Source organism: Rhinolophus ferrumequinum, chromosome X (assembly GCF_004115265.2).
Source record: "Rhinolophus ferrumequinum isolate MPI-CBG mRhiFer1 chromosome X, mRhiFer1_v1.p, whole genome shotgun sequence".
Classification (NCBI taxonomy): domain Eukaryota; kingdom Metazoa; phylum Chordata; class Mammalia; order Chiroptera; family Rhinolophidae; genus Rhinolophus; species Rhinolophus ferrumequinum.
This window is the reverse complement of record NC_046284.1, coordinates 40,441,747-40,462,860: the sequence shown is the minus strand read 5'-3', so window position 1 is coordinate 40,462,860 and position 21,114 is coordinate 40,441,747. Positions and strand designations below refer to the sequence as shown.

The window sequence follows — 21,114 nt, the reverse complement described above, 5'->3', positions numbered from 1 at the left end:
TCAGCGGGTCCCTGTAGAAACATTCGGGTTATGGACTTTGATCAGGGATTGCTTAGATCTTAAGCGTGAGGGCTGTAGGCTAGAGAAAGTAAAACAGGCTGGAAATGAGGAAATTCTTCCATCTGCCGCCTCTCCGGAGGAGAGAGAGGAGGGGGAGGGAGCCAGACATGCAGAGGGACTTGCTAAGCATAATAAAGAGCCTGTTTGTCAGGAACCTCTGGATGAGCACTGGGAAGATTTAGACCCTCAGGATCAGGAAGAATTAGAAGATGAGGCAGCCAAATGTGATAGGGAAAAATATCCTCCTTTGGTGGCTATGGCTCAAGAAGGTGGACGGCCTGTAGGCACTACATTTTCTCTTGCAGACCAGATAAAGATGATTCAGGGACAGTTGGTTGAGCTCAAAGTTGCTGTGGGTGAAGGAAATTGTCCTCTGGGTCCCCAGATTTCTTTAAGAGATCAGTGGAATCCTCGGGGTAAAGACCCCCCCATAATTAATCCTTCTGCACCTCCTCCTGAGGAGCCCCGTAAGTGGGGTCCTCCGCTGCAGCCTCTGATTTGGGACATGCCTACTAAGCCTCTGCCAGATTATGTTAAGCCAGGTTCGGACTCTGTTGTGCGATCCCCTCTTCAAATGGCTTGTGAAGAGGCTCACAAGCAGGGGGAATCCACGGATCAATTTGGAGTATATCCTGTCTTTGACAGGCTTGACCAGGCAGGAAATGTGTTTAGAGAATGGAGGCCTTTTCAATGGAAACAAATAAAGGAATTAAAGGAGGCTTGCGCACAGTACGGTCCTATCGCCCCTTTTACCATGGCAATTTTAGATGCCCTGTCTAGTGAAGCTACCCCTGCAGAGGATTGGAAACATATTGCTCATGCTTGCCTTTCTGGGGGCGATTATCTCTTATGGAAATCAGAGTTTTATGAGAATTGCAAAAAGAAGGCTAATCAAAATGCCCTTAAACAAGTCCCTTTCACCTTTGACATGTTAGCGGGAGAAGGTATATATGCTGAATTAAGAAACCAGATGGGCTTTGCACCGGGAGTTTATGCTCAAACCACTGCGGCAGCCAAAGATGCTTGGCGAATGCTGCCTGATACTTCCCGCAAAGAGGAACATGTTTCTCAAATAAGGCAAGGAGCAGATGAGCCTTTTCAGGAATTTGTGTCTCGCCTCAATACAGCCGCAGGGCGGATTTTTGAGCCATCAGTTGCTACTCAGTGTTTTATAACACAGCTTGCTTATGAGAATGCTAATTCTGCCTGTCAGGCAATTATTAGACCATTTAGAAAAAAGGGGACATTGTCTGATTACATTCGTCTGTGTTCCGATGTGGAACCCTCCTATACCCAAGGTATAGCCATAGCAGCAGCTATACAAGGAAAACCTATAAAGGAAATAATATATCAACAGGCAAGACTCAATGCAGGGAGTCGCTCTGGAGCTTGTTTTACTTGTGGGAAATTGGGACATCGAGCTGCACAATGCCCTGGTAAAGGGGAGTCTGAGAATTCGACTGCTCCTACGAAAAAGCCTCCAGATATATGTCCTAAATGTAGGAGAGGAAAACATTGGGCCAATGAATGCAAGTCTAAGACAGATAAAGATGGAAAACCCATCCAGGGAAACTGGGTGAGGGGCCAGCCCCTGTCCCCGAATCAACAATGTTATGGGGCACTACAAATTCCAGAACAGATACAGGAACAAAAAGGGAACGGGCCGCTGAGAGGAAATACATCACAGATTTATTCCGGGCCACCTCAGGCAGCGCAGGATTGGACTTGTGTTCCACCACCGACATCGTATTAACTCCCGAGATGGGAATGCAAGCATTGCCCACAGGGATCTTTGGGCCATTACCACCAAAAACTGTAGGTTTATTATTAGGAAGAAGTAATACTACTATGAAAGGGATTCAGGTTTCCCTGGGAGTTATTGATGAGGACTTTACTGGAGAAATTAAAATTATGGCTCATTCACCGTTAAACGTTTCAGTTATACCTGCTGGAACTCGCATAGCTCAATTAATCATTCTGCCTCGTATGAAAATAGGAAAAAATAGACAAAATCAGAAACGTGGAGACCGAGGATTCGGTTCCTCTGATGCTTATTGGGTTCAAGAAATAAAAAGAGATCGACCTGCTTTACAGCTTAAAATTAATGGAAAAAGTTTTCAAGGGAGTTTAGATACTGGAGCTGATGTATCCTGCGTATCTGCTGAGCATTGACCTTCTAGTTGGCCGACACATTGCACTAATACGGATTTACAGGGCATAGGCCAATCTCATTCCCTTGAACATAGTAGATGTTTCTCATGGCAAGATGAGAAAGGACATCAGGGGACTTTCCAACCATACATTATCCCCGGCCTCCCCGTTAACCTTTGGGGACGGGATATTATGAGCAATATGGGAGTTTATCTATTTAGCCCAAGCGGTCAAGTGACTCAGCAGATGTTTGATCAAGGGCTCCTCCCAGGACAGGGCTTAGGCACTGAGGGACAAGGACGTCAGGAACCCGTTTTGCCTAATCTTACTTACAAAGAACAGGTCTGGGATATTTTCCCCAGGGGTCATAGATCTATCTGTACTCCACCAAAAAACAGCAGAGGCAATAACTTGGAAATCTGATACGCCTGTGTGGATAGATCAATGGCCCCTTACAAGAAAAAATATTAGCCGATCAAGCGCTAGTACAGGAGCAGCTTGATAAAGGCCATGTAATTGAATCTACTTCACCCTGGAATACGCCCATTTTTGTAATTAAGAAAAAATCGGGGAAATGGAGATTGTTGCAAGATTTGAGAAAAGTAAATGAAACTATGGAAGTTATGGGTGCCCTCCAGCCATGGTTATCTCACCCTTCTGCTATTCCAAAGGATACTTATAAAATAGTGCTAGATCTGAAAGATTGTTTTTATAATATATTACTTCATCCCCAAGATTGTAAGAGATTTGCTTTCAGCATTCCTAACCCAAATTTCTAGGAGCCTATGAAAAGATATCAATGGCAAGTTCTTCCCCAAGGCATGGCGAATAGCCCCACCTTGTGTCAGAAGTTTGTTAGTGAAGCAATAGATAACACCAGAAAACAGTTCCCTTCTGTGTATATCATTCATTATATGGATGACATCTTGTTGGCCTGTAAGAAAGAAGGGATATTTTTAGCTTGCTTTGTAAATATAAAAAAGAACCTTCTGGCCTCGGGTCTTATTATTGCACCCGAGAAAGTACAGAGAAGTGAGCCTTATTCTTACTTGGGATTTCAGTTGTTTGCTCAGTATTTCACTCCACAAAAAATAGAGCTTAGGAAAGATCATCTTAAATCTCTTAATGATTTTCAAAAGCTGTTGGGAGATATTAATTGGCTGCGCCCTTCTTTGGGATTAACTACTGGAGATCTTAAACCACTGTTTGAAATTTTAAAAGGGGATTCTGATCCGACCTCCCCCAGGTCTCTTACTGAGCCTGCACGGAAGGCTCTTTCTAAGGTTGAGGAAGCCATTCAGCAACAGCATGTTTCCTTTTTAGATTATTCTAAACCTCTATATGTGTATATTTTAGATACCAAAAACACGCCCACGGCGGTGTTATGAAAAGAAGGGCCACTTAGATGGATACACCTCCATGTGGCTGCTCAAAAGAATCTTACTCCTTATTATGAATTTGTGGCCAGTTTAATTCAGGAGAGCCGCTTGGAAGCTCGAAAATATTATGGAAAAGAGCCAGATTCTATTGTTATCCCTTTTACAAAAACGCAGATTCAAGGCCTGATGCAGTTTACAAACAGTTTTCCTATCGCCTTGGCTCATTTTGTGGGGACTTTGGATAATCATTATCCCAAGCATAAACTGCTTCAATTTTTTCAACATCATGATCCAATTTTCCCTTCAATTGTGTCCCATGCTCCTCTTCCTGCTGTACCTAATGTTTTTACTGATGGATCTAGCAATGGTGTAGCTGTCTATGCACTCAATAAACGGATTACCAAAAGGGTACAGACGGTTCCAGCCTCAGCTCAAATAGTTGAGCTTCGAGCAGTTCATATGGTATTGCTTGATTTTGCTTCCCAGTCTTTTAATTTATTCTCTGACAGCCATTATGTGGTTCGTGCCATCAGGAATTTAGAAACGGTACCTTTTATTAACACCAGTAATCCTGTTATTCAGGATCTGTTTCTTCAGATACAACAAGCCATTCAGCTGCGCTGTGAGAAATTTTATATTGGCCATATTAGAGCTCACTCTAATCTTGCAGGCCCTTTAGCCTCAGGAAATCAAACTGCAGATTCTGCCACGCAGCTCATTGCCTTGACTCAAATAGAAAAGGCACAAAAGGCTCATAGCCTCCACCATCAAAACAGCCAGAGCTTAAGACTACAGTATAATATAACCAGAGAAGCAGCACGTCAGATAGTGAAACAGTGTCCGGATTGTTCACAGTTTCAGCCTGTGCCTCATTATGGAATCAACCCTCGAGGCTTATGTCCTAATGATTTATGGCAAATGGACGTAACTCATATACCTGAATTTGGAAAGTTGAAATATGTTCATGTTTCCATTGATACCTTTTCCGGATTTGTTGTAGCCACCGCTCAGACTGGTGAGGCTACATCCCATATTATTAGGCATTGTCTTGCTGCATTTGCCATGATTGGAACTCCTAAAAAACTTAAAACAGATAATGGCTCCGGTTATACCAGCAAAAAATTTTCTTTATTTTGCCAGCAATTCTCGATCAATCATGTTACTGGTATTCCTTACAATCCCCAAGGGCAAGGGATTGTTGAACGCACTCATGGCACATTAAAGATCAATTTGCAAAAAATAAAAAAGGGGGAGTTATATCCCCTGACGCCTCATAATTACCTGTCTCATTCTCTCTTTATTCAAGACGCCTCATAATTACCTGTCTCATTCTCTCTTTATTCAAAATTTTTTGACCTTGGATGCCCATGGTAAGAGTGCTGCGGAGCGCTTTTGGCATCCTTCTACTGCCCCTCAGGCTTTGGTCAAATGGAAAGACCCACTTACAGGCTCTTGGCAAGGCCCAGATCCAGTCCTCATATGGGGCCGAGGACATGTATGTGTTTTTCCACAGGATGCGGAAGGCCCTCGGTGGCTGCCAGAATGACTGGTGCGACATGTGGACCCTCTACCTACTGATGAGACTGATAGCCCTCAGCAATGCCGCAGACGACCAAACGTATTGGGCCTATGTACCTGATCCACCAATCCTCCACCCTGCTGTATGGGATGGTCCTGAGATTCCAGTCTATGTCTATGATACTCATGCCCTAGGATTGCCTTCTGATGGACACATGAAACAACATTTGGAAAAGAATTTCACTTATAATGGTATAGGAATAGGTTTGCCTATTTGTATTGCAAAAACTAAGTCAATTTCTGGGTGCTTGCGCAGTTCTCCTGTTACCATGCACCTTAATAACTCTTTAGTTGGATGGACTATTCGTCTCAACATGCTAGGAGATTGGTCCGGAGGACGCAAGATAAATCTGTCCGTCCCTCCATCACGTCCATCTTGCAATAAAAGACTGAAATTGGATATTGAGACTGTTCCATGGAAAGATTGTCCTGGCAACGATCCTGTTCGCTTAGACATCCCTGGAACAGGCAGATATATCGTTGACTGGTCGAGGAGTAACCGGTCAGGATGGGCCCGAGAATTGATTTCTGGATTTTGGAATTCTGATACGCAATATCAGCAAAATTCCTTATGGAGACTTATGGGAGCAATGGATGAGGTTGTTCAAATGGTTGAGTTTTGTAAATCAGGCACTCCCTGCAGTCAGGTGACTGTTTTACAAGATGGGACTAGAGATTGGACCACTGTCGTTAAGACTGTTAATGTATCTGCTTGTGTTCCTTCCCCTTATGCATTTTTGATTGGAAATTTTAATGTACATTTTTAGGAAATCAATTTAATGTATCCTGTAGTAATTGTTCTTTAGCAAATTGTATTTCTTGGGTACCGTTAGGAACTCATGTTATGATACTTAAACAACCATCTTTTATTATGCTTCCTGTTAATATTTCTGGACCTTGGTATGCCGAAAGAAGTTTGCAAATTTTCAAAGAAATTGAGTATGCTTTGAGTAGGCCAAAGCGGTTCATTGGACTTCTAATTTCAGGAATTATGGCTTTGGTTACTATTATTGCAACTGCTGCTACAGCAGCTGTGGCCCTTTCTCAGACTATTCAAAATGCTCAATATGTTAATACTCTTTCAAAAAATGTTACTTTGGCTTTAGGGACCCAAGAAGCTATCGATGAGAAATTAGCGCAAAAGGTGAATGCCCTCTATGATACGGTTCAGTATATGGGAGGTGTGATTCAGAGTATAAAAGTTAAATCTTATTTAGAATGTCATTCAGAATATCATTGGATATGTGTTACTTCTAAAAAGTATAATAATAGTCAATATGATTGGAATCGGGTTCGTTTACATCTTCAAGGAATTTGGCATGATGCTAATGTGTCTTTAGATATGTTTCGGCTTCATGATGAAATTCAAAATATGAGAGAAGCTGAACCCTTAAAATTTGATGCAGCTCAGGCTGCATCTGAGTTTATTGATGTTCTTAGGAATGCTATGCCATCTATGCCTTATATTACCCATTCTGTTATGATTTTTCTTACATTGGGCATCTGTGTCTGTTTGGTTCTGTGCCTACTTCCCATCCTCATTAAATGTTTCATCAGCGGGATGTTAGACTTGCGAGCTGACATCCATCAGCTTGAACTTAAGACGAAGCCCTGAGCCTTCCTCCCCGAGCACTCAGAGGGACGGGATAGTCAAAGACGGGTTGTACTTAGGCGCGGCTTCAGCACCTAAGACAGGGCTTGTATTGTAAAATATAAGTTCCAAGGACGGGTAAGTTGAAGTCGGCGTCCCAAGACACCTAAGTCAGGCACTGTAACCTCGCCATCCTGGCCGGATGGGTTTTGCTCCTATAAAATTAAAAAGGGAGAGATGTGGGGAGCCAAGGTTTCTTGTAACTCTGGGCCTTGCAGACTGGCTCGGCTTATGATTAACCTGCTTTTGCTCCTAAGGCATTGTCTTTGCCTGCGCCTGGAGGGTGCTTACAAGCTGCTGAGGTATGGGGTAGGAATAGCCGGTTCCCGGACACAGAGGACTGATGATTATCAGGATAATTGGTGGGCTTTGTCATGAGATAATGACTTTGGGGTAGTTTCAGTGATTTTGTAGTTTCTATGTAGAAGTTAAAAATTTACTTTCAATAAGGTAATGCTTATTTGTGATTGTTAAGCTGCACGTACCCAGATGGTATAAATTGGTGAAGGAGAATAAACCCGGTGCTTCAGCATCACTGGAGACCGATCGATCGCATCATTTGTGTGAGTGTCCTTTTTCATTCCCACTCCCCCATTTAGGTACTGATCGATTTTCGGCGGCTGGCACCTCACAATTTGGCAAAGAGCTGTCTCTTTGAAAAGATTAACAAAATTGATAAACCCTTGGCTAGACTCACTAAGATAAAAAGAGAGAAGACACTAATTAACAAAATTAGAAATGAAAAAGGGGAAGTTACCACGGACACCACAGAAATACAAACGATCATCCAAGAATACTATGAAGGACTATATGCCACCAAATTCAATAATCTAGAAGAAATGGACAAGTTTTTAGAAACATACAGCCTTCCAAGGCTGAACCATGAAGAACTGGAAAATGTATATGACAAGCCCTCAGCTAATCTCATAATTAATGGTGAAAAACTGAAGCCCTTTGCTCTACGTTCAGGAACACGACAGGGCTGTCCCCTATCACCTCTGCTTTTCAATATAGTGTTGGAAGTCCTTGCCAGAGCAATCAGGCAAGAGAAAGATATAAAAGGCATCCAAATTGCGAATAAAGAAATTAAATTATCACTCTTTGCAGATGACATGATGCTATATATAGAAAACCCTAAAGACTCCACCAAAAAGCTATTAGAAACAATCAACGAATACAGTAAAGTTGCAGGCTACAAAATCAACTTACAAAAGTCCATTGAATTCCTATATACTAACAATGAAATCTCAGAAAAAGACATACAAAAAACAATTCCTTTTGCAATTGCAGCAAAAAGAATAAAATACCTAGGAATAAACTTAACCAAGGATGTGAAGGCTGAAAACTATAAGACATTTTTGAAAGAAATTGAAGAAGACACAAAGAGATGGAAAGACATTCCGTGCTCATGGATTGGAAGAATCAACATAGTTAAAATGGCCAAAGCAATATACGGGCTTAATGCAATCCCCATCAAAATCCCAATGGCATTTTTAAAGAAATAGAACAAAAAACCATCAGATTTGTTTGGAACCACAAAAGACCCCGAATAGCCAAAGCAATCTTAAGAAAAAAGAACAATACTGGAGGTATCACACTCCCTGACTTTAGCTTGTACTACAGGGCTACAATATTCAAAACAGCATTGTATTGGCAGAAAAACAGACACATAGACCAATGGAATAGAATTGAGAACCCAGAAAGAAAATCACATAAACATGTACAGATAATTTTTGACAAGGAAGCTAAAAACATACAATGGAGGAAAGATAGCCTCTTCAATAAATGGTGCTGGTGCTTCAATAAATTGGATAGCCACATGCAAAAGAATGAAACTGGACTGCTATTTGTCACCATGTACCAAAATTAATTCAAAATGGATCAAAGACTTAAGCATAAGACCTGACACAATAAACTGCATAGAAGAAAACATAGGTACTAAACTTATGGACCTTGGGTTCAAAGAGCATTTTATGAATTTGACTCCAAAGGCAATGGAAGTAAAAGCTAAGATAAACGAATGGGACTATATGAAACTTAAAAGCTTCTGCACAGCAAAAGAAACCATCAACAAAATAAAGAGGCAACCAATTGAATGGGAGAAAATTTTTGCAAACAGTGCCTCCGATAAGGGACTAATATCCAAAATATACAAGGAACTCATGAAACTCAACAACAAAAAAACAAACAACCCAATTGAAAAATGGGCAGAAGACCTGAAGAGACATTTCTCCAAAGAGGACATACAAATGGCAAATAGACATATGAAAAAATGCTCAACGTCACTAATCATCAGAGAAATGCAAATAAAAACCACAATGAGATATCACCTCACCCCAGTCAGAATGGCTATCATCAACAAGACAAATAGTAACAAGTGTTGGAGATGCTGTGGAGAAAAAGGAACCCTCATACACTGTTGGTGGGAATGCAGACTGGTGCAGCCGTTATGGAATGTAGTGTGGAGGTTCCTCAAAAAATTACGAATAGAATTACCATATGATCCAGCAATCCTTATCCTGGGTATCTACCCAAAAAATCTGAAAACATTTATACATAAAGACACGTGTGCTCCAATGTTCATTGCAGCTTTGTTTACGGTGGCCAAGACATGGAAACAACCAAAATGTCCTTCGATAGATGAATGGATAAAGAAGTTGTTGTATATATACACAATGAAATACTATTCGGCGGTAAGAAAAGATTATATAGGAACATTTGTGACAACATGGATCTTGAGAGTATAATGCTAAGCAAAACAAGTCAGACAGAAAAAGCAGAGAACCATATGATTTCACTGATATGTGGTATGTAAACCAAAAACAACAAAAGAAGACAATCAAGTGAGAAACAAGAACTCATAGACACAGACAATAGTTTAGTGGTTACCAGAGGGTAAGGGGGGTGGGGGGTGGGAGATGAGGGGTAAGGGGGATCAAATATACGGTGATGGAAGGAGAACTGACTCTGGGTGGTGAACACACAATGGGATTTATAGATGATGTAATACTTAGTTGTACACCTGAAATGTATGTGATTTCACTAACCATTGTCACCCCAAAAAATTAAAAAAAAAATAATAATAACTGAACTGAACATAAGCAGTTTTGTTAATTGCCTCTAATTTTGGACTGCATGCATGGTTCTTTTAGCTGTGAGCTAACAGTGAGTGCATTTACCTTCAAGCAGTAGCTAGCTAAAGAACAGTTAAGCAGTCTACAATCAAAGTAGGAGTTCTAGGTAGTACTTTCGCAAGGGTAACCTTACTCCAAGTAAATTATTTTAAAATAAGACTAACAACAAACAAAAACATTACAAGAACTGTGTGAAAACGTAAAAAGACAAGTTACAACTCCTGGTTGCAATTTTAAATAGTATTTCAGAGTCTTCATTAATAAAGTTAGAATCTAAAACGCACCATGGCCTGAAGGGGAAAAATCTACAAATTACATCAAATTCTGTAAGGAACATATCCTTTTACAAGATTAGTTTTGAGTTTTCGTACTCCCTCAAATTCAAGTATTTTAACAGTAATCAAAAATGTATAATCATCTACATTGAAGACAGGTGAGCAATAGCAATATATTTGAGGAGGGAAGTGATCATTTCATGAAGAAAATACTAGATTCAGAATAAATATTGTGAGGTAAGTTTAAATTCAGCCATGAACAGAACTGGCTAAGTATCTAGTTCAAATTGTCAATAGATTATAAATTTTTAAAGTAAAATGTGCTCCTTACATTATACCAGATATCACAAGTATTTTAATGTCTTCAAAAATTAGGCAATTATTACATTAATGACACTGCACAGTAGCATTTAATCTAAAAAGATCTTATATTTACATGCACTATCACCTGAAAAGGAAAAGGAAAACATCAGAGAAAGACAAAAGTTACTTTTTCCATGTGTCTCAAAAAATAGAAATTACTTAGAGAGAACATATTACCTAAATTAACAGCTCGTATTAGCTTAAATTTTTTGATCTCATTTTCGAGCAATCAATTAACCAGTAATAGTATTACTGAGTACCTACTATGTACAAGGCACACTGCCAGGTACTGTTTTGTACTGATTACCAAACTATCACAAAAAGAAGACCCATGAAACATTACTTGATGTTGTATCTAGGGTAGGAAGAATAAGTCAAGTCACAGGGATACATGAAAAACTAATACGATAATAACAAAAATTTGAAAATATAGAAATGTTATATATGACAATGTTAAAGTCGAAAATTATGCACTCAAATGCTATTCTTAATGCATTCAGAGAAATGGACATTGTTGTGGGTTCTTCCACAATTAATATTCTGTGCTCATAATGAGAACTACAATTCTTTCACCTGCCAGGTAGAGGAGACGGAAACTCAACTATTTTGCAAGCTACACAGAGTGGATGGTGGCTTGCTTCATCAAATCTCTTCAACCATGGGAGCAAACAATTCTTTGATTGTATTCGTGGGGGGAAAAACACACAGAACCATAAGTAGCCAATTTTTTTAATAGGCCTGTTAGAAATGAATCATAGAAGCTGAAAAAATAAACGTCACAGAAAAGGGTGATAGAATGTTATGGTAGAAGAAAAGGGTGAACTGGGAATGAGGGCACATTAGTTTTTAATTCTATAAGTGCAGTAGCTGTGCAAAGCAGATACTAATGACTATTAGAAAAATAATGGCCCCTAAAACCACAGATTTGTCATTTGATAAGTTTTAACAGTAATTATTTTTCAAAGCATATTTAAGCAAATGCCAGTATAATCAGAAACAGTTTTGGAGACAAAGAGGAAAAACTGAGGGTTGCTGGATGGGCGGGAGGGGTGGGGGGTGGGGGGGAGGATGAGGGGATTGGAGGGCAGTTGGTGACCACAGGATGGCCACGGGTTTGAAAATTAATCTGGGGAACGTAATTTGGTGGTTACCAGAGGGTAAGGGGGTTGGGGGGTGGGGGATGAGGGTGAGGGGGATCAAATGTATGGTGATGGAAGGAGAGCTGACTCTGGGTGGTGAACACACAGTGTGATTTATGGATGATGTGATGCAGAATTGCACACCTGAAATCTATGTAATTTTACTAACAATTGTAACCCCAATAAATTAAAAAATAAAATAAAGAAGAAAAAAAATTTTAAACATCCCAAAGCATGGTCATGTGCTCCATAAATATTTATTGTTTTGAGTAAGTGAAGTAAATAACTCTTACTAATTATCCATATTAAAGGTACCAAAATTATTCTTTTAATTTTTCTCAAAACAAAAAAACATTTCAGATCTTTTTAGTTTGTTTGTTTGTTTAGGTTGAACTAAGCAACAATATTCACATCAAAAACAAGCATATTATTATGAGATTTATAATCCTTTGTCAGGTACTCCTGTTAGGTCTTCCCTATAAATACTAACGCTCCCCCTTTAAAAAAAATTGTATTCAATTTAACTAAAAGAAAGGCAGTTCACCCATTCCCCCCATACCCCCACCCATACCTCCCATAAATAATCTCCTTTATTATTTCACAACCAAAAATGTGATACTCTCAGTACATGAACATGGCAATAATAGTTGACCTTAAGAAGCACACAGAACTTTTCCTGTATTAAAAAATCTTAAAAAAAAAAAAAAAAAATGAACTGGCACTGATTTTATACTCATTCACACTGTCCTTCCCATTGCCACAGACATGCATGTGGAGAAAGCCTAGCCAGAGGGAGAAATGCTCGATGACCAAGAAACAGACCAAAATGAATGTGTGACCAGCACATCATCACACTGATTTAATCAACCATTATACAATCCAATTCTAAGGAGTTTACCCATATCCCAAAGAATTTGGAATCTGATGAGAAACACACTATATACTTATGACACATGCCTGGAAAAAAATGTTTATAACATATCTAATGTTATTGTGATCTAAAATGAATATGTACAAATAAATCAGTTATTATTATTTAGTACATAGGAATTAAAAAGAGATACCAAAGCAATAATTAAATATGACAATGTGAGTACATTCTCTTAATTGTATATGTAACTTCACAGTCCTCTCCTAAGTATTTCCTATTGTCTTTTAGTAGTTAGTAACTTGAATTAATATTAAGATGGTCTTATTGTTTACTGGAAACTTCATATAAGTATATGAAAGTATATTTGATAATCTGTAAATAATCAGATTTAACGATTATACAATTTGCTGATTTAAATCTCATTACTGAAAATAAAATACCTGTTCTCTTGCTGCAATAACTGAGCGGCTATTTTCCTCAAATCAGTTACTTCCTTCAAATCATCCTCTTCCTCTGCAAGTAACTGTTCTTTCCCCAGTCTGGAAGATGATAAAAACACGGTTAACCAAAATGTAAGGCAGAAGATATTTTATGCCAGCTTGCAAAAGGAGAAACCATTTTTTTGTTTTTAATATGAGGTGAAAGCTAAAATCTTAATGTCCTTTTGTTTAAAAATTTAAAATAAGACATAGGATTATTTAAGGAATATAACAACATACCTATCCCACTCAACAGAAAATGTGGCATACTGGTTATATTAATATAATTAATGGCTAGCAAAGTGAACTGTAGTATTACCATTTTGTAATTTCCAAAATGTGTAATGGCCATAGTAGGTTAACAATGAATAGTCCCTAATCTTGAGTGTAGTAAAAACTGCAGAGTTCTGTGCGGCCTGTCTTTATGAATAAATATAAAATGTTATGAAAATTACATTTTATTAAACTACCCTGCTTTTATCAGTTCATTTTGATATAAAAAAATCTCTATATAAAATGTTCAAGTAGAGAAAATGCAAAATAGGTTCAGACAAGATTGGCAAACTTGCCAAAAAATTACTCATTAAAATATATAATTTTTATCACTCAAAGAGAACAAAGAAATTTTATAATAAACTGTTCTCTAAACTCTAGTAATTTTATCCCAAAGATATTTAATTTATAAAACAGTATCAAGCCCTAAGACTGTATCTTTACCATATTTTGCATGCCACTGGTGACTGTCAATTTTAGGCAACTGTCTTCATAAGATAAGGTGAGAAAGTAAAAGAATGAAATATAAAGAGTACAAGATAAAGCAATGCACCTCCTATGGGGTATGAAAGATGATTAATTAATGACTGTTTAAAAAGTTATCAATGAGGTCATTTGGAAAAAGCACATGTAGAGAAAAGAGAAAAGCTCAGGGATCAGAGAGAGCTAGGTTCACACTCTAGGTTCTACATACACTAGCTAAGTGGTGTGGCAAGAAACTTCAGAGTCTCCAAGCTTCACCTTTCTCCTTTGTAAAAATGGACAATATCTACCCTGCAGGATTTAGTGAAAATTAAACAAGAAACATGGGAAAGCACATAGCACAGATTCTGGTACATAATAGGTATTTAACAAATGTTCCTTCCTCCCTTCCTGCAGCTATGAAGCAACTGGAAGGAGTGACTGAAAAATTTGACTGAAAATGTCATATTCCATCATTTCCTAAGATAAATGATACATGAAAGATCCAAAGTACAATTATTTTAATAAAATATGAAAGCAAATACCCTTACAATTACCATAACTAGTGTGATGAAATGGAAAGTATAGTTTCTCAATAAAAGAGTTAGACTAAGAGTCAGAACACCTGAGTTGCAAATATTTGAAAAGCTGGGTCTCAGTTTCCTTATTGGTCAAATAATGCCAATACCATCTATTTTAAAGAGCTGTTAAATAACTCAAATGAAGTAATGTATGTAAAGGTACAGTCCTTCTCAGTAATAATCATAGGAGACATTATTATTACACTTCTAGGGGAAAAACAGTGTGTACAGGACACTCAAATTTAAATGCTTACTATAATTTTCAGTTTGATTGAAGAATGCAGGCAGATGAAGTATTTACAAATTAACTATCAGAACATAACAGGTAAATGAACAAAAAATTATATTCTTTTAAGTACTGTGGGAACAGAGCCCCAAAAAGCAGTTTCCAGGCTCTCGGCCTCACATAGAAAGGTGCTGGCTCAGGTAGTAAATGGCAGTCGACTGTGATCAAATGGCCATCAGCTGTGGCTAGTTGGCCGTCAGCTGTAACCAGTGAGCCATTGGGCACTAATATAACTGCTGTGGCTACGCTAGCAGAAAAATGGGGGCTAGCAAGAAGATGGTGGCTGAGCCTGCAAGCGGCGCAGTGAGGGTTGAGAATTGTGTGCTCCTGTTTCCTGTTTCTCCAACCCAGCCGCCAGCGAGAATATAGAGAAATGACTCCCGTACTTATGGCTCCATGGGTGTTCCTTTTTGGCCTCGCCATGTCCTGCGTTCTTGTGTGGGGAGTGGGAGCAGAGACCCCGCAGGCCGTCCTGCATGACACCCTGCACGACACATGGCATAGCCAGCAGGATCCTCCGCACGACAAGTACCCTTTCAAATAAATATCTAAAGAGTATTTCAAATATTTATTGGTAACATTTCAATTTGAAAATTCATGTTTGCTTACCTTCTTTCATCTCCCAATTCTTCATTTTTCTGAGATTTTTCAGGACGTTTTTCTTTTCCCTTATATAAAAGAAAGTTATCATTTTAAATTATATGGTCCATTTTTATGAGATTAACGTGAACACATTATTAATATTGTTTCAAAGTTTTCTTTACCTTATGGGAAGAGACAAAGGATCCAATATGTGCATCACCTTGTTCAGGAACTGCTGTATCTTCTGTGTTGGGGTCAATAAAATCATACACCTCTTGGTCTAAGTACAGATTAATATTTATTAGAAAATATGAATAGTAAACAGTGTGTTCTGACACTGCAGTGCTTAGGAAAAAAGTACATTTTCTTAATAAAAGAGCTGACCAAAAACAATATAATTTTTCAAAGCCCATTTTCAACAAGGGCTATGTCCATGAAATAATAGCAAAACACCATACGAATTACCTTTCTGAGAATCAGGTTTACTTCCTATTGTGTGACTGTCATTTCTTGATGTCTGCTCTCTATTTGATTCTGAGACTTGAGAGTGAAGGCTGATTGTGTCGTCATCCGATGGCTGAAAGAAATAAGCCCAAGAACAAATGAGGCATTTATACATATTAAGGATTACATTGCTTTAATTTCACATATGAAGTGTAGAATTATTTGCTTTACATTTCTAGTTCTTTTTAAAATTAGTTTCAGATGTACAAAGCTACACAATAGTTAGACATTTACACCCTTCACAGTAATAATCCCCCAATCTACTACCCCTCTGACATCGTATACAGCTGTTATCACTGACTATATTCCCTATGCTGTACTTTATATCCCACAAAAATACATATACATATATATGTAATTATAGTTGACATTCAATACTTATTCTACGTCAGCTTCAGGCGTATAGCACATTGGCCAGGCATCTACACCATCTATGAAGTGGTGCCCCTGAGAAGTCCAGTACCCATATTCTGCTAAGTGAAATAAGTCAGACTGAGAAAGACAAATACCATATGATCTCACTTATATGTGAAATCTAAAGAACAAAATAAACGAGCAAACAAAACAGAAATATACTCAGAGATATAGAGAAAAGACTGATGGTTGCTTGATAGGAAGGTGTGGGGATTGGGGAGAAGGTGAAGGGATTAAAAGTACAAATTGGCAGCCACAAAATAGTCACAGGGATGTGAAATACAGTATGGGGAATATAATCAATAATGTTGTAAAGATACATCTCCAGTTTTCAAACCAAAAATTTATATGAAGGTTTAATGTTCTGCTTTTAAAAATGTGCATGTCTTGTTTTCATTTGAAGTCATTAAATACAATGATGATTATATTTTTAAGCAAAATAAATTATGTGCAAGTGTTTATTTCAAAGTTCTAATAAATTTTTAAAATAAAATAGATCTGCAATAAAAAAATACTCACTTCTGTTGTAGATAATCGTTTCTCTCCATTATCACTTCCAATTCCAGAGTCAGGGCCATGATTTTTATTTGGATAAAAGTCTTCCATACTATGGAAACAGAAATTCTAAGGATAGTTAGGTTTTTCTTCTTAAATAGATAATACAGACTTGACCTAAAATTTCCCTAGATAATAAAGAATATTTACTTTTGATATCTAACATCCTTACGGACATAAGTGGGGAAATATCAGACATCTTTCTACAAAATACTTGAAGGGAACCAAAGTTTTGCCACCCTGAAGCTGCCTTTTTGGGATATTGATTTTAAGCTGTTTCTTAAGAAACAAGACTCAGAAAGAACCTTTGAACCTCCCCCCTTTCCTGCCCAACAGATTCAGGCAGAAAGAACTGCTTCAGGAAGTAAATCTTAGGATGTCGCCTCAGCCTGATTTGCATTAAGTAGGGTAAATAGGAGGGTTTCAGGCAGGGGCCTGTTACCTATATATACCATTTCCCATTGTTTCTGAGTTTAGCTAGAATTTTCCGGCCAGGTGTGTTCAACAATTCCTCAACTACGTATAAATCAACAATTCTCACTTCTGAAATCTAAGACCTTGCCCCCTTCCTCGTTTTCTCCTTTGTCAAAAATATCCTATATACCCAATGTTGCCTCACTGTCTTTAGAATTTTCATGCATATGTGAACTCCCCATGAGCATGTATTAAAATTGTAATTTTTCTCCTGTTAATCTGTCTCTGAATATTAGCCCAGCAAGAACTTAGAAGGTGGAAGGAAAAGTATTAAATTCTTTTAGCCACCACACACTTTACTCATGTTCCTCATGAAATATTTTTCCGTCACGTGCTCTGTTGTAAAGTGTCAATTGTTAATAGCCTATTATTTCTTCTGAGAGACTCAGAAAAGCGCATAACCTTGTTAGAAAATCATCTTGATGACCCCTTTCTGTTTTGCTCATTGGTTTGACACATTTTATCATAGAATGCTGAAATATTTTTAACTTTAATTCATACACTTTCTTCTTCATATGCTTTAGCTTTACAACTAATGCCCAATTCATAATTAAGAGAAAATGCACAAAAAAATCTCTGCAAAGAATTAAATAAACACTTGTTTTGGTGTGAGGTCAGAACTGTCCTTGCAAATTTCTGAATTACACAGTATGCTACCCAGGTTGCAAAGTACTGTTCACTTTAATTTGCAAATTTACCATACACTCTACATTGAATACTTTATGTGAGAGGAATTGGGATAAGTATTTTAAAGACCATGCCTCATATATTCCTTGTGAAAACTCTAGCAGGTTGTTGTTTTCTCATTTTACAGATGAGAAAACTGAAGCCGGGAGGGAGTTGAACAATTTACCCAATGACACGCAACTCGCAAATGGAAATCTAAATTTGATCCCAATATTATTTAACACTGAAGTCCCTGATCTTAATTACTGTATTTCCTCCCCCAATACTGATTTTTATACTTTTCTGGAGTATATCAATAAACTTAGGGAAGCAATTACCAAATGTCTGGCACTATGCTGAGTTCCTGAGAGGAGATGAATTAAAAATGTTTGCTCTCAAAGGGCTCTCAGCCCAGAGGAAAAATGAGTACGTTCATATGTTTTGAAGACTCTGACAAAGGTAAATATAAAAGTGCTGTGAGAAAAGAGAGATTTAACTAATTCTCCCTGGTTAGGTTAGAAAAGGCCTCAACCCCAAAAAATGGCATTTGAGCTTAGTCTTGAAGGATGAAAAGAGGCAATAATTGCTAGCATTTGTTGAGTGTCTACACTGTCTTAGGTACTGTGCCAGGTGCACCTCATATTTTATTTATAATCCTTACATTCCGCAATTTATGCATTATTTTTTTACAAATGAGGATAATAAGTCTTATAAAAGTTAATTTTCCAAGCAGAAAAAATATAACATTTACTGACTATCATTTATTAACTAGTTTCCAAGCACACATCTAATTCTCATAACAAGCTTATGAAGTGGGTATTGTCAACATTTTAAATAAAGAAACAAGCTCAGAGAGATTAAATAATTTACACAGGCCACAGAGAAATTAAGGTTAAATCATGATTAGAACCAAAATCCATCTGACTCCACTGCACAATAACACTATGTACTATACTAAAATACATCCATGTGTTTCTAACAGATGACAATGATTATAATAAGCTGTTGTTGAGGAATTATTATGGGTAGGGCATTGTGTTAAGCACTCTATATGCATTATTTCATTTAATCCTGACATCATCCAAATGATTATTTTCCTTTTTACACATAAGAAAAGCGAGGATCAAAAAAAAAAAAAAAAAAAAAGGAAGAAGAAAACTGAGCACCAGAGACATTATGACACAAGGACATACAGTTATTAAGAGTCAGAGAACTTTCACAGGCACGTTATGTCTGACAGCAGAAGCTGAAATATTTAATTACTGTAATGCTTATCTATACGGAATGAAAAGTTTACAAAATAGTCACAGTGTGGAAGCATATTCTACTAAGTAGTAAAAACCACATTCTCAAGGGCATGAGTGTGAAAGTGAAAAGTACATAGGATAATTTTCTAGGTAGTTCAATACAGGCTATGAGTGGAAGACTAGCACACCCAAGAGTCAACTCATAAGTAAACTCTATTGATTTTCACTGTCCAATACAACAGTAGCCACTAGCCATATATGGCTATTGAGCACTTAAAATGTGGCTAGTCCAAATTGAGATGTGCTGTAAATGTAAAATACACACCAGATTTCAAAGATTTAATAGGAAAAAAGAATGTGAAATAACTCAATAATTTTTATATTTAATTACTTGTTGAAATGATATTTGGGATATACTGGGTTAAATAACATGTATTATAAAATTAATTTCACCTATTTCTTTCTCACTTTTTAAAAATGGGTTACAAGAAAATTTAAAATCCCTTATGTGGCTCACATTAGATTTCTATTGGAGGGCACTACTAAAGACCATGTCCAAGATACACCTAGATGTTGTCCACTCATTTTCATCTCTACTGCAATCACCCTATTCAGGACCCCTTGATCTCTTGGCAGTACTGCAACAACCTAACTAGTCCCTGTGCTTCTACTTTTGTTTACTTCCAATCTATTCTCCCTAAAAGAGACAAATAGTTTTGGTTTTTTTTTTAACATATATCAATCAGATCATGTATTTCCCCTGCTTATAAATGTCCACTGACTTCCCACTGTATTTTAAATACAATTCAAACTCCTCATCACAGCCTCCAAAGCCCCCACATGACTTGAGGCCTGACTAACCAATATCAACTTGTATCACTCTACCCTCAGTCACTCTGCATCAAACGTGCTGGCCTCCTTTCCACTTTTTTTAAACATACCAAGTTTCTTCCTAACTTAAGACCTCTGTACATGTCATTCTTTCTGCCTGAAATGTTCTTCCCCTTGCTCTTTACATAGTTCACTTTTCTCCATTCAGGTCTTGACTTAAACCCTCACCTTCCCAAGGAGACATTCCTTAACTGTACTCCTGAAACATGTTCATTCCCTTCACAGCACTCACAGCAATTTGAAATTGTGCGAGTGTGTGTTCTATTCCCATGATTTGTTCACTGACTGACTCCTCCTCCATCAGACTGTGAGCTACATGAAGGCTGAGACCAATGGGTATGTCATTCAACAAAATATACCTGAACCTACCAGTAGGCACCCAACTGGTATTTGTAAAATAAATAAATGCTGTTACTAAAGTAAATTCATTTTTAAATAAATATAAAGCAGACTAATAGAAATCAGAATATGAATTAAGTCTAATTTTTGCAGAAATATTTGGTATACTTATCATTCATAATAGTAAACAAAGAACCTTTAGGAACTAAATTTAATGTTTAGATATTTAATTCTACTTAGGCAACAGAAATTATTCATGAAAAAGTTCTATTTGGGAATTCCAGAACTTGCACTATTAACAGTACTCACAATATTGCCATTCCAACTAGTCTAAACTCTATCGTAAATACAATGACAAACTTTTAAATATTTTAAGCAGGGGCATAGTCTCCCTTTCTGTAGTCTCACCCCATTACAATTATTTTCCATAATCCTGGATGAAATTATGTTTTCATAAAATCAGACAAATCTATACATATCGAAAGGATGAATTAAAAACAGAATATCAAATCTACCACTTCAAAATCTCATGAGGAGAAAAACACCAATATCATACAAAACATCAATGATAAATCATCTTTGATCTAGACATAAAGGATATAAAGAATATGAAGTACGAAAGTACCCCAAAATGTCTTGCTCTTCCACTAAACTCAATTCAAAGTCAAATTCTACTTGTTGCTACAAATGTACAACAGAGTGATCACAGTATTAAATTAATAGTTGTCAAGTGCTGAGAAATTAGTGCTTCTGCAATATA

The 21,114-nt window shown here is 37.5% G+C and overlaps 1 protein-coding gene across 2 annotated transcripts in view; it reads right to left on the bottom strand.

Annotated features, from left to right (window-relative positions):
- The window catches only part of LRCH2 (leucine rich repeats and calponin homology domain containing 2), a 169,814-nt gene that overhangs the window by 103,538 nt on the left and 45,162 nt on the right, over nucleotides 1–21,114 (bottom strand). For both annotated transcript variants that reach the window (XM_033112466.1, XM_033112553.1), the window contains exons 7-11: nucleotides 16,702–16,789; nucleotides 15,730–15,841; nucleotides 15,447–15,544; nucleotides 15,292–15,350; nucleotides 13,042–13,140 (exon numbers count right to left, since the gene is read on the bottom strand). In XM_033112466.1, coding sequence (XP_032968357.1) covers nucleotides 13,042–13,140; nucleotides 15,292–15,350; nucleotides 15,447–15,544; nucleotides 15,730–15,841; nucleotides 16,702–16,789 — 456 coding nt within the window. The remainder of the gene's footprint in view (nucleotides 1–13,041; nucleotides 13,141–15,291; nucleotides 15,351–15,446; nucleotides 15,545–15,729; nucleotides 15,842–16,701; nucleotides 16,790–21,114) is intronic.